Source organism: Haemaphysalis longicornis, unplaced genomic scaffold (genome assembly GCF_048455015.1).
Source record: "Haemaphysalis longicornis isolate Haplotype H1 unplaced genomic scaffold, Haemaphysalis longicornis Haplotype H1 scaffold_9, whole genome shotgun sequence".
Lineage (NCBI taxonomy): Eukaryota > Metazoa > Arthropoda > Arachnida > Ixodida > Ixodidae > Haemaphysalis > Haemaphysalis longicornis.
The window spans coordinates 19,599,243-19,610,787 of record NW_027526460.1 but is presented as its reverse complement, the minus strand read 5'-3'; the positions used below and the strand labels follow the sequence as shown (position 1 = coordinate 19,610,787).

General features: G+C 49.9%; 1 protein-coding gene and 1 long non-coding RNA gene across 7 annotated transcripts in view; one reads left to right on the top strand and one right to left on the bottom strand.

Moving 5' to 3' along the window:
- Window positions 1–11,545, top strand: part of LOC144153101 (uncharacterized) — a 201,635-nt gene that overhangs the window by 52,575 nt on the left and 137,515 nt on the right. The window contains exon 2 of the long non-coding RNA XR_013319311.1: window positions 3,599–3,732. This is a non-coding gene — a long non-coding RNA (uncharacterized LOC144153101). The remainder of the gene's footprint in view (window positions 1–3,598; window positions 3,733–11,545) is intronic.
- Window positions 1–11,545, bottom strand: part of LOC144153093 (cell adhesion molecule Dscam1-like) — a 53,211-nt gene that overhangs the window by 2,455 nt on the left and 39,211 nt on the right. For all 6 annotated transcript variants that reach the window (XM_077684751.1, XM_077684749.1, XM_077684752.1 and 3 more), the window contains 5 exons: window positions 9,629–9,866; window positions 3,615–3,707; window positions 3,239–3,427; window positions 2,176–2,352; window positions 367–560 (listed from right to left, as the gene is read on the bottom strand). In XM_077684751.1, coding sequence (XP_077540877.1) covers window positions 367–560; window positions 2,176–2,352; window positions 3,239–3,427; window positions 3,615–3,707; window positions 9,629–9,866 — 891 coding nt within the window. The remainder of the gene's footprint in view (window positions 1–366; window positions 561–2,175; window positions 2,353–3,238; window positions 3,428–3,614; window positions 3,708–9,628; window positions 9,867–11,545) is intronic.

Here is an 11,545-nt window from a genome sequence, read left to right as displayed (position 1 = left end):
TTGTATCTGTTCTGAATGATTTAGGGGATGAGGTTTGGTACCAATGATCGGATGCCTTAGAGTTTAGCCCATCTACATTTTATAGTTTGGCCCCGTATCTAATCACATTTTGAAGGCGCTTAAAGTTGATTTGGGTTAGTTGGTCCACTGCAAAATTAATAAAATAGCGCTAGTCTTGTATCTTATCGCCGCTGATTACGTGCATTTATCAGAGTTTCGGTGAGTATTTCAACAACCTCTATCAGTCTTTTGTACAGTTGCTTAAGATTTTAGTGTTATTCTCAAAACAATTTCGCTGTTTTAGGTCGCCAAAGTCTACTTTATGCGTAGCGTTGTAGGCGTGTTAAGATGGTGAACGCAGTATACCTTGGGCACGTAGGTCTTCATCTCCTGGCGCTCCTTGAGTGTGCCCCTCATCTCGGTGCCGTTGCGCATGGTGCCGCCCTCGTAAGGGACGGCGGCGAAGGGCGCGTCCTGCTCCGACATCTTCTCCATCTCCACGTACCTCTGGGACATCATGGTGCCCGTGTTCAGGGTCGCCGGGTCGTACCTCAGAATCTCTGCGAGGGAGGAGGACGACGACAGCACGTGTCAGGCAACGGTTATGGAACGTTCAGCTTACGTAATCCTAGTAACTCGAGCTATTCGATGGGAGATTTTCGTTAGCTATAGGTGGCTCGTGGGACGAAGGTCACGGGAAATACGTATAGAACGGCAAGATATATGCCCGAATGGCGCACACTTACGCAATGGAAACGTTTAAAGGGACCATGCTACACTCTTCTTTTCAGGCTTCTTTTTTTTTTTTGAAAAATCTTAAACGCTTGCGGAACGTGGTCAACCAACACATCCTGTACTTAGATTATGGGGTCGCAAAGTACATCAGCCAAAATTACTGCTCGGTGCCCATCATATAACTCAGAAACATGCTCAAAAGATTTCGCTCTTTTTCCTCGTCTTGGAGTTTTTTCGACCGCTAGAATAACGTCATTACTGCGGTGCTATTGGCCGGCTTTCCTTCAGTTAACACAATGAACACATTCGAGAACCACTTTAAAAAGGAAGCTACAAAAGCAAACCAGAAATGGAAGGCGCATCTGCTGCTATGATCAAATCACGCAGCGGTGCTCTGGGCTCGCGATAACTATCTTTTTCAGTGCTTCCAGACGCGAAGGAAAGATTGAAGGCGTTTATCGGAAGGGTTGCAGAGTCCCTTTAATCATGAGGTCCACGATAATGGGCATCGCTTGCGCACTAATGCGGTGATCATCGTTGACCCGCACTAAAGGTCTAATCTGTCTAACGTGTCTAATACCCTAGACACGTCGACACAGTGACGTGGCAGGGAACGCACCTGCTATGCACTAGAAACGGTTTTTCAGGAACGGTCATACAGCCTATACTGACCCTACAAAAGCAGAAACCCTCGATTCCCTCCTTCACAACCTCCGACTCTATTCAGAACCGCACCCCAAACTAATCAGGCACGAGCAAATGCCGCTACGTGAAGACCGTACAAATGTCTTTCGGCTTCGCTACTTCCGCCATACACACAACGATCCGCCACTCCCTCTCTGCTCGCTTCGTAAAGTTTCCCTAATCAGCACTGTAAGAAAAAAAGGGTATGGTAGCTTCTCCCTCAAAGGACTAACTGCGATGTGTCATATGTTAGTCTCCAAAAGGAGCAACGTTGCTCCATTAGCGAAGGGAGCAACGTTGCTCCCTTCAACCAAAATGGCCGCCGGTCAACAAGCGCGCTCAGTGGGGAAGTGTTTTTTGCTTCTGATTATGTATATCTCATCGCTGGCAGGCTGCGCGTATAGTACGCACCATCTAAGTTATTCGAACATGCTGTTACGAGCCTGTATGAATACTTTTAGGGCATTTTTGAGCACTACGAGGATCGCTGCCTGCATGGTTAAGTTACGGTGAAAGCATTTGACCAGAAAATTGCCCCAGCACAGCTCCGATCAGAACATGACACCCAAGGGCGGCCCCCACGGTCTGCCTTCAGACCGGCGTCTTGGTGAGCCATGGATGTGTCCAATCGCATCCCCAGCGGCCCCTTTACGCACACTCTGTTTTTTGTATGTACGTATTTTCGAAACGTATAAGTAGCTCGGCTCCACTTCTTCCTCGGCTGTGGCTGTTCCGAAGGAAATATCCTCCGCATACCGGGCACCGGCCTGGGCGTGCTCTTCATCTTGCGCACGCAGATGCAGGTGCTGAAGAGTATGACGAGCACGGCCAGGCAGATGGCGCCCGCCGGGATCATGATGGCCATGTCCAGGTACAGGGGAACCTCGTCGTCCGCCTGCTTGTTCTCGATGGCCGAGCTCTCGTGCCCCGACGCTGCACCGTGAGATGGGCGGGGAGGCGTCGCAATTGCAGCGGGTTGGGAGATGTGAACGTTGAGCACAGTTAACCCTTCTTCCATGCATTTAACGTAACTCTCATGCACTTTGGTGTTGACATCATGTACACCGGTATAATCTACCCGGGTTACTTAGGCGGTTAAAACGCGAAGCTTCTTCCCACGCAACCTGAGTCAAAGTCCAAAATGCAAACTGCTTGGACTGCGGTGGAATGGCGCAGTCGGATAGACGTCGGCTTCATAACGCTAGGGACCCAGGTTTGATTCCGACTGCAGGAGGTGTTTTTTTTTTTCTTTTCCGGAAAAAGCTTCGCGTTCCATCATCATCACCATGTGCGCTCCCGTGGTGTAAAGTTGGCTTTCCTGCAATGAGTTTTTGTGTTGTGAGGCATTGGAAGCTTCCCTTTAGTAAAGCTTAGCTCATCAGACTGCAACGTGCCGTTGCCTCTCCTGCAGTTCAGGTCGACTTTCCGTTGTCTTTAACTTTTCTAGAACGCCATGGAGTGCTGTGATGAAGTTGTACGCATCCTCAGCTCAAGTTACTTCGGTACGAATCATCAGCGCTTTTCACGGCGCTTGACGCAACCAAGATGACTCGAAGGAGCCTTACGCGCGAAAGTTTAGTCCGCGAAACACCTGAATAATTTAGAGCTCACATTTGCGCAGGCACCCGCCAGTTCCGTTATCTCAAACCCAAGACAGCTGTGTACAATCATACCAATGGTGCGAACAGTTGTTGGTATATAAGAGATGAGCAGCAGGAGGTCGTAAGCGTGCATCTTAAGGCATACTAGGACAGAGTAGTTGTGTACCGAGGCCGCGTGTAGTTGATGCTCGCACTTGTAGACAGAGGGAGGAACGTACCGGAGCTCTCGGTCTTCACCATCAGTATGGCGCTGGGGTCTCCCCGGCCCAACACGTTGGAGGCGGTCACGTATACTTGGTACACGTATCCGGTGTGCAGGTTGGTCAGCGTGTACGTGTTGTTCGCCGTGTTCACGATGGGGAGGTCGAGCCACGTGCCGCCTTCCTGTCGGTAGTGGACGTTGAAGCCTGCGACGAGGGAAACAAACAGCCGTGTCTTGTACGCTATTGATGATTTCTTTTATTGACGAATATCGCGCCTGTCGGTGAGCAGCGGCGCCAACGCGATAAACTGTGGGCGCCGAGCGGTTAGTAAACACGAGCGGGAATTACAAAAATGATTTACTTTCGTTTCGGCAGATCGTCCTCGTCTCACCTGTGACGTCACTGCTGGACCTGATGACCCAACGGAGTGTCATGGAATCGGTCGTAACTCCAGTCACGAACAGCCGCGGGGCTTCTGGAACGTCTGCGCACGTCATGGCATGGTACATGTGAGTTTCAACATTGATCATTATTGATTCCCCTAGACACTCGTTTTGCCTGTAGATGAAGCGAAATAGCAAACGAAACCACTGCATAGCCGCGTGCTAGAACTTGCGTTACAAATTTAACGGCCACGGTGGTCGTGGTTTGAAGGTGAATGGTGTGGCAAGCACGTTAAATTATGCAGTGGAATCGTCATATTTAAAACGAAGTGCCCTGGTGAGCTTTTTCTCATGGTTTTTTAAAAGTCCATGCGTACCGCTTACGTTTCTAAAGATGATTGATTGATTGATTGATTGATTGATTGATTGATTGATTGATTGATTGATTGATTGATTGATTGATTGATTGATTGATTGAATTGTGAGGTTTAACGCGCCGGCGCTACACAGGCGATGAGGGGCGCCGTAGTGGAGGGCTCCCGATTAATTTTGATTTCTTGGGGATCGTTAACCCGCGCCGAAATCTCGAACTAACGGGCGTTTTCGCTTTCCGCATCCATCAGAAAAGCGGCTGCCGCGCCCGCAATCGAACCCGCGTCGTTGGGCTCAGCAGCACAACGCCTTAGCCACTCAGCACGTTTCTAAAACTCTTATTGCTTAGAGCTGTAAATTAAACCTCAATTGATAGTCAGCGCTCGTGTTTGCCTCTTAGTTTTCTCATTAGCGTAGCGCTGTTTTTTTTTTTTTCTTTTCAGTATCAGCAGAGAGGTAACCTTGACGTTTCCGGTCATCCACTCGCATGTTTTGGGCTCTCATCCTGGAGAGTCGTCGCTCAATCGCGCGTGCACGTGTTCCCGTCGCGTTTCCGCCTTTGCGACGCGTCATTCGTGTATTTGTACCCACTTTCTCAAGACTGTGGCTCAGGCGCCTCGTAATTAGCAGCCACGTCCGGGGAAACTCCCTAGCCGATGACCTTACCGCCCGCTATGATGCATCCGCGTGCAGAGCCCCTTGGCTCGCAAGACGCAGCAGCGTCCGGTCTCACGGGCAACTCGCCAGGCCCGCCCGAGAGCTTCTCAGACGCACGTTCTAGCGTATGCGTGAGACGGGAGCCCGCCCGATGCGTGTGTAATACTTGACTTTCTTTGGAAAGCTGCCTCGAGGTCTGCGTCGCTTGCGTATGCGTTCAGTTTCTGCTGCGTTTTTTTTTTTTTTTGCCCTTCTTTTGAGTTCGATGTTTTCGTCTAGCCGTGTTGAGCCTGTTTGCGGGGAGAGCCAGCGCCGCCTTGATGGAGGTCGCGGGGCGGAGATGTTCGTTCTTTTTTGTGCGATCGCCGCTTTTTTCACACGTGCGTGCTCTTGCGAGGCCGATGCCGGAGATCACTCGGCTTGTGTAAGCGAAAGGTGGTGGCGGCACAAAAGAGAAAAAAAGAAGAAGGCATTGAACATAAAGGGTGGGGAGCAAAAGAAACTAGGGAGTCTTGTAGCGTAGTAAGAAACAAGAAGGTGCTCGAAAGCAGGTTATCGAGTCAAGAGGGCGGGCTAAGTTTGGTGCATACTCGAGGGAGTAAAAAATAGAACGAAAGTCCACGCGGCGGAAGGCAACGGAAGGCGGTGTACTTGTTTGGTCCCGCTAATTTTGGGAAATCACGCCATTTGGCTTGTGCAAAGCTTGTCTGGTGGCGTGCCTCTATGCGCTTACTTACAGCTAAGCCTGTTTTGTATATATATTAATGTTTTGATATTTCACTGTCAGGAGTTGAATTTAAGGAAACAAGGTTTCAAGGTACCGGTTTTTAATTTTCAGTTTGGGCGATTTAAACTTCGATTTTGCTGCGGCTCATTTTAGCGGAGATATAAGTTGTCTTTTTAAACTTAATTTGCCTAGAATTGAGCACAGGGACGCGGGTTCGATTCCCGGCCGCGGCGGCCGCTTTTCTGGTGGGGGCGAAAAGCGAAAACGTTCGTGTGTACGAGATTTCGGCGCACGTTAAAGATCCCCAGGTGGTCAAAATTAACCCGGAGCCCTCCAATTCGGCGTGCCTCATCGCCTGCGTTGCGTCGGCGCGTTAAACCCCTACAATCAATCGATTTGCTTAGAATTACGAGAACGGAAAACATTTAAACGCAATTTGGAATTAGTTGTTATTCCAAAGTAGCCGCCGTAATACTGTAGGTGGAAAATATGTGAATAGAAGGAAGTGCAGCTCTCACGAGCCGTCAGCGATCGCGCCGCGCACTGCGTGAAGACTTTCCAGCTGTGCAAATGGCAAGTACAGCCGGTAAAAGGCTTGTCTATAACACAGCGTTCGTACTCTCAGCCCTATCCTGCCCCGCCGGAGCGGGATTTGAATAACACTACTGCGGAATTTTGAAGTCTTAGCCCTTCGCTTTTGCCTCCGACATGTTTGGAACGAGTATGTTTCGGCAGTTTTCGGATGTAGCTGGTTGAAGTTGAAATCGCTGTTATAGACAAGCGTTTTACCGGCTGTACATGTAGCTGCACCGTTCCACACCTACACTGACGAGGAAAACACTAATGAAACAAAAAAAGAAGCTTCGGTAGCATGACTCATGCCAGTGTTTTTATGCGCGCACATCCGCCTCAAATGCGCAAACTTCGCATTGGAATGGGCGTGCAGAACCGGCGTCGCAGGAGCCATGAGAAGCGGTTATGGCCGCTGCGCGGCGATGGCTGATTTCGTGCTGCATGGCGTCAGAAAATGGGGGAGCGTTCATTATCGAAAGTGTTCGTTACCAAAATAGTTGTTTCCTTTCCGTGCCGCGTCTGTTGGCGCTATTTGTTGCACCGCTATGAATATGTACCAGCTGGCTGAATTCTCGACCATTTCGAATTTAGGAACATTTCATAATGCGACCGACGCCACCACCATGGGATGCGTAAAGCCCTGTGTAGTTTCGTATACGTTTGTCGGTGTATGCAAAAGCGCAAACGTATACTGGCGCTTATAAGTTTTTGATGCCTACCGCGGCGGCACAATGGGCCTTTTCCACGACCTCTATCTGCGCATGCGCTTGCGGGTTCCGCCGTTACTCTGGGGGCTCTCAGTTATCGCAGATACCACTTCTAACGGCGGCGGTGGGAACGGCGGGCTGAAATCCGAACAGCTACTAGTTGGCATTTCGGTGCCGCTACAGAAACGCTAAATCATCGGACGGTCGTAAGAAAGGGTACTGAATTTCTTGAACAGCGCACTGTAAGAGCAACCTTCACGCGTAAAATTAAAACAAAAGCAGCGGGGTGGTCATCTAAAGCAAGCCTCTCGGCTATTACCGCGGGCGTGCTTCGTGATTAGAAGGATTGGAAAACAACGTAGCCGGCAGACATGGCTGAAAGAGCCAGCAATTGTGCTTTTGGTATTTTCCGCTACGAGCGTTCCACTGGCCTGGAAGAGGTCTATTGCTGAGGCCCTTCGACGACCCGTCGCGGCGGTTCATTGGCTAAGGCGTGCTACTCAGCCCAAGGAACGGGGACCGTTTTACAGCGAAGCTTCATTACAACAAGCTGTTGGGCAAGTTGGTGCATTATGATCGAAAGTTAGAGTGCGACTTAGACAACGACAGAGGAAGAACGACGGGACAAGCGCTCCCGTCGGTTCTCCTGTGTCGCTGTCTAAGTCGCGCTCTAATTTTCGATCATACAGCGAAGCTGTTAGCCTCCAGTTGGTTGGAAAATATCGGTTCGTAAAAAAAAAAAAAAAAAAAAAAAAAAAAAAAACAGGCGGGTCCCAGCAGTTATCGCCTAAGACGCCGAGCGCATGTGCAAGGTTAATCAGGCATACCGCGTAGAGCTCAGTATTCATGTAAAAGGGAAACCACAAAACAAACATCGAAACAGCATTATGGATGATAAGGAGCCTGTGAACAATGGAACCCCCCACCATGTGTTTCTCCTAACGATTGTGTTTGAAGATTCAATTCTTTGAAGGCAAGCAGGACCATAGTGTCACTAAATAGAGCAGTTCTTGCCCAAAACTCCGAGCGCATGCATCAGGCTAGGCAGCTGGACCCAGCATTTGCCGGCAGAGAAGACGAGCGCAAGCGACAAGCCCGCTTGCGCTCGGCGACGAGAAACATTTCAGAAACGAGAAACGGCAAGAAACATTTCATACCTTCCCCCATCGGCTTTTCTAAGGGTTTACAACAGCTTCGCTGGACATCCACTTTCGCGGGGCGGGATGGCGACCACCTTTTTTTCTCCTTATGAAAACGAGAAATGAAAGCTCCCATGTGACGTTTCGGCGCTATTTAAGGTTCCCTGGGGTTTTAAATTAATTTTGGGCTCTCCACAAGGGGCGGGGGCTCATAGTCCAGCAGCGCATAACCCCCTTTCCCCCCATCCTAAATCTATTACACCCTTTACCCATGCAATGGAGGACGAAGGTTCGATTCGTAACCCTTGACCTCCCTTAATTGGGCGGCGATGTTTCGGCGTACCATAACTCAAAAACCCTCGCACAAACGTACTTAAGATTTTGGTGGTGATATGAAAGACGCATGAGTGTCAAAAGATGAGTCATAGTAATTTAACTTAACTTGTTTTTCTTCGTACTGACGTGTCTCGTAGCCCGCATATTATTTTTTTTTTCTCACACCAAAACGCAAGATCGTATGTCTGAACCGGTTTACCGACGAGCGGAGCGGTTTGAAATATTTTTCATGGCAAGTAGCGAATTTTATCGCTCTGCTGGTACGTCAAGCTAGAAGCAGAGTCAAGAACAACACGTCCTGCTGCACGCGTCTGCTTAAAGATTCGAGGTTTGTGACCTCGAAATCGCATGCAAGTATTTACTCTTCCATTCCTCGGAATCTTTATCTCATCTGCACATTCAGTTAGCACACTTTGGCTCCTTCACGGCGTTAGCAGATACGCGCGGTGCTTTCCTTTTTTTTTTATCGAATTCCTTAGAATCCGCGTTCTGTCTACGTCTGTAGCAGAGGCCACCATCATCGATGTCTCGTGCATCTATGGGTTTGTAGTCCAGGCACGTTTTTTGAAATCGGCTCCAGATCTGTAGTACCCTCTCGCCCTTGCGTTTCCTCACGTCTTTTCTTTTGCCTATCTTTAATCTTTCGGTGCGCATCGCATGCGCGAAGAAGTGAGTGAGTGAAAGTGTTTTAATAAAACAAGGATGGCCAGGGGCCGGAAGGGGGAGGTGGGGTAGAAGAGGAAGGGAGAGGCGGTCAAGCTGCGATGTTCGCTTGGAGATTCTAGAGGGAAAGATGCAGTTCCTGAATGCACAGACAGGGGTGGTAGACCCCCCGGCTAAACTGCCTTTGCGAGGCCACTCTCGAGAGCAAAGCGCCCAAGGACAGCGAGGAAATCGGTGACACCGAGTGTCGTGGGAGGTATCTCGCTTGGATTGGGTAGTGCGTTCAGCAGGATGGGGCGGTAGGATTGGTAAGCGGAACAGTGCCAAATAAGGTGGGTCAGATTTGCTAGTGTAGCCGTGCTGAGATATGGGCAGCGGGACGGAGGATCGCCAGTCTTGTGATTCAATCTGCGCGTATAGCATTGATATAGTATAGGCCGGTACAATGCTATGCCTCCCGATGCCTCAGAATATGATCCTCCATTTGAAGATCCTAATTTTCTCAGAGCCCTTGGTCTGTTCGGCGTAGAGAGTGGTCTGTCAAGATTGGTGTAGACGGGCCTACTCCGGTCGTGAAAATCCACTAATGGTCGATTTTCACCTTATCCTGGCCTCCGCGGTCTGAAGGGAACTCTACTCCTCCCTTGCCCTTCTTTCCCTACCCCTATTTTGGCAGCGTGGCCTTCCCTCGATGAATAAAGGGCTAAAACAACAACAACCATTTGCGCCGTGATATGTGTGTGTGTGTGGGGGGGTCAATGCCGAGTCCGCGCGAACTTCGTCGAATAATATTTTGCTTTGACGATGTCCTATTGTTAGGCCCCAGTGAATGAGGCGGTGTATAGTACCTCCGTCCAACGTTCGCACGGTCTTCTCCTGCGAGGCAGGGCCCGAGCCGGCGCTGTTGTAGGCGCGGAGGACGAGCCCGTACTCGGTGCCCCTCTGCAGGCCCCCGAGCAGGTACTCGTGGCTGGCGTTGGTGGTCGCCTCGACCCGCCGGTACGAGAAGGGAGACTCCGAGTCCCTGGGCCGGTAGCCGATGTAGTAGCCCTGCAGGTGGCCGTTCCAGTGCTCCCGCGGAGGAGCCTGAAATGCAGCGAGAGGGGCCGCCGCGGTGATGTCGCTGCGCTTAGGAGGGCCGTATTTCGCACCCTTTTGATGTGCATGCACGGAGCGTTTGCTTATAGGCGGATGTTCCTTCTGGTGACGAACTTAAGGAAATGGGGGTTCTGGGGAAAGAAAAAAAAACACGTGGGAACTGATCTGACTGTTAAACTTTACTTATATGCGAGTTATATAAGACAGGAATATGTGATTAAAGATCTACAGAAACATGGCTGCATGCAAAGGAGTGTGTAAAACGGACGTAACAAGATTGAAACATGGTGCCAACACTGTGCTGCGTATTAAGGCTACTTGATGACAGCTGTATTCTATGATTATTTAATTTTGTTTACACTTTACCACTTAAGATTGACGTGGAATCAGACGTTGAAACCTCAAGGAAAGGTGTTCTTACAAGGTTCCCATTCGTGACCATCTGTCGCAGACGTCTTTTAGATAAACAGCGAGCTATTGAACCGTCAGAACTGTCCCCAAATAGATATTGCCCTTAGACAGCTGGAATACCGAAAGCGGCGCGCTTTTCTTGGAGTGCTTATAAATAGAACCGAAGCGTTGATGCAGCACCTTCAATGGTAAAATCGCGGGTGCGAAGGTTGCGATTCATTATGCCGAAACTGAACAGCGATTTTGGCTTTCTTTAGTTGGTTTACGTTGAGCCATAGGCTCAAGTTTAACACATGCGTAGGGTGGGCAAGTGTGAAAGTGTCACTCTGGCTTTGATCGCGCGCGCGCGCGCGCGCGCGCGCGCGTGTTAAAGAAAGAAAGAAAGCAAGAAAGAAAGAGAGAGAGAGAGAGAGAGAGAGAGAGAGATTAAAGGAGCCATGAAGAGAAAACAAAAGTTTGTTTTATTCGAAAGATTAGTTGTTTCATAGTACCCCAAGCGCTTTCCCGGAAGCAAATGATGCTTTATTCACTGAGAAATAAGGCAATTTACGCCAAAATTTTAAATCTCCCGCTAAAATTGCACATTTGGTGACGTGAGCAATGGCGTCACACGGGCCGGTCCATGAAACAGATACTTAGTATGTCGACTCCATATAGCACCCACACGCGGGAGTCGACCGAGACGGCGGCCATTTTAAAAATACTAGTAAAACCTAGTGCACCCGCAGCCCTAGTCATGGAATCGCCTGATCCGGAGAACAAAACTCTCGCCGAGGAGCTCGGGCTTGCATTTAACAACCTCACACCACTTGAACGCTCAATGCTTCTAAGTGCACGAGCGGCAAGAGTTGTGGGATACGCGGTGGACGGGAAAGCGACCATTCCGCGATAGCCACAACAGACGAACGCCCTGCCGTCGGCACCGCTGCCTCGTCAGCCCCGTCGCGACGGACGAATACAGACTGGTACGTATGTGCCGTATTTTTATTACGGTTAATAATAGTTCAACTTCAGTAGCAGTATCGCTTATGCCAGTTGGCCGGTGTCGTGTATGGAAAGCCGTTCGCGCGAGCTCTCTGCTTCGACCAGAAAGATACGAGCGTCAATGCGTGGTGTTTACGGCATTTTTTCCCCCAAGGTCAGAGCGCCTCGAACCCGAAAATTCGTCTGCGCGACGGCGAGATGTCGAGCTCGGCCAGGCGGTAGTTTCGTACGCATTGGCGCACACGCTTGCGTGTTCGTTCGGACCTTCAACC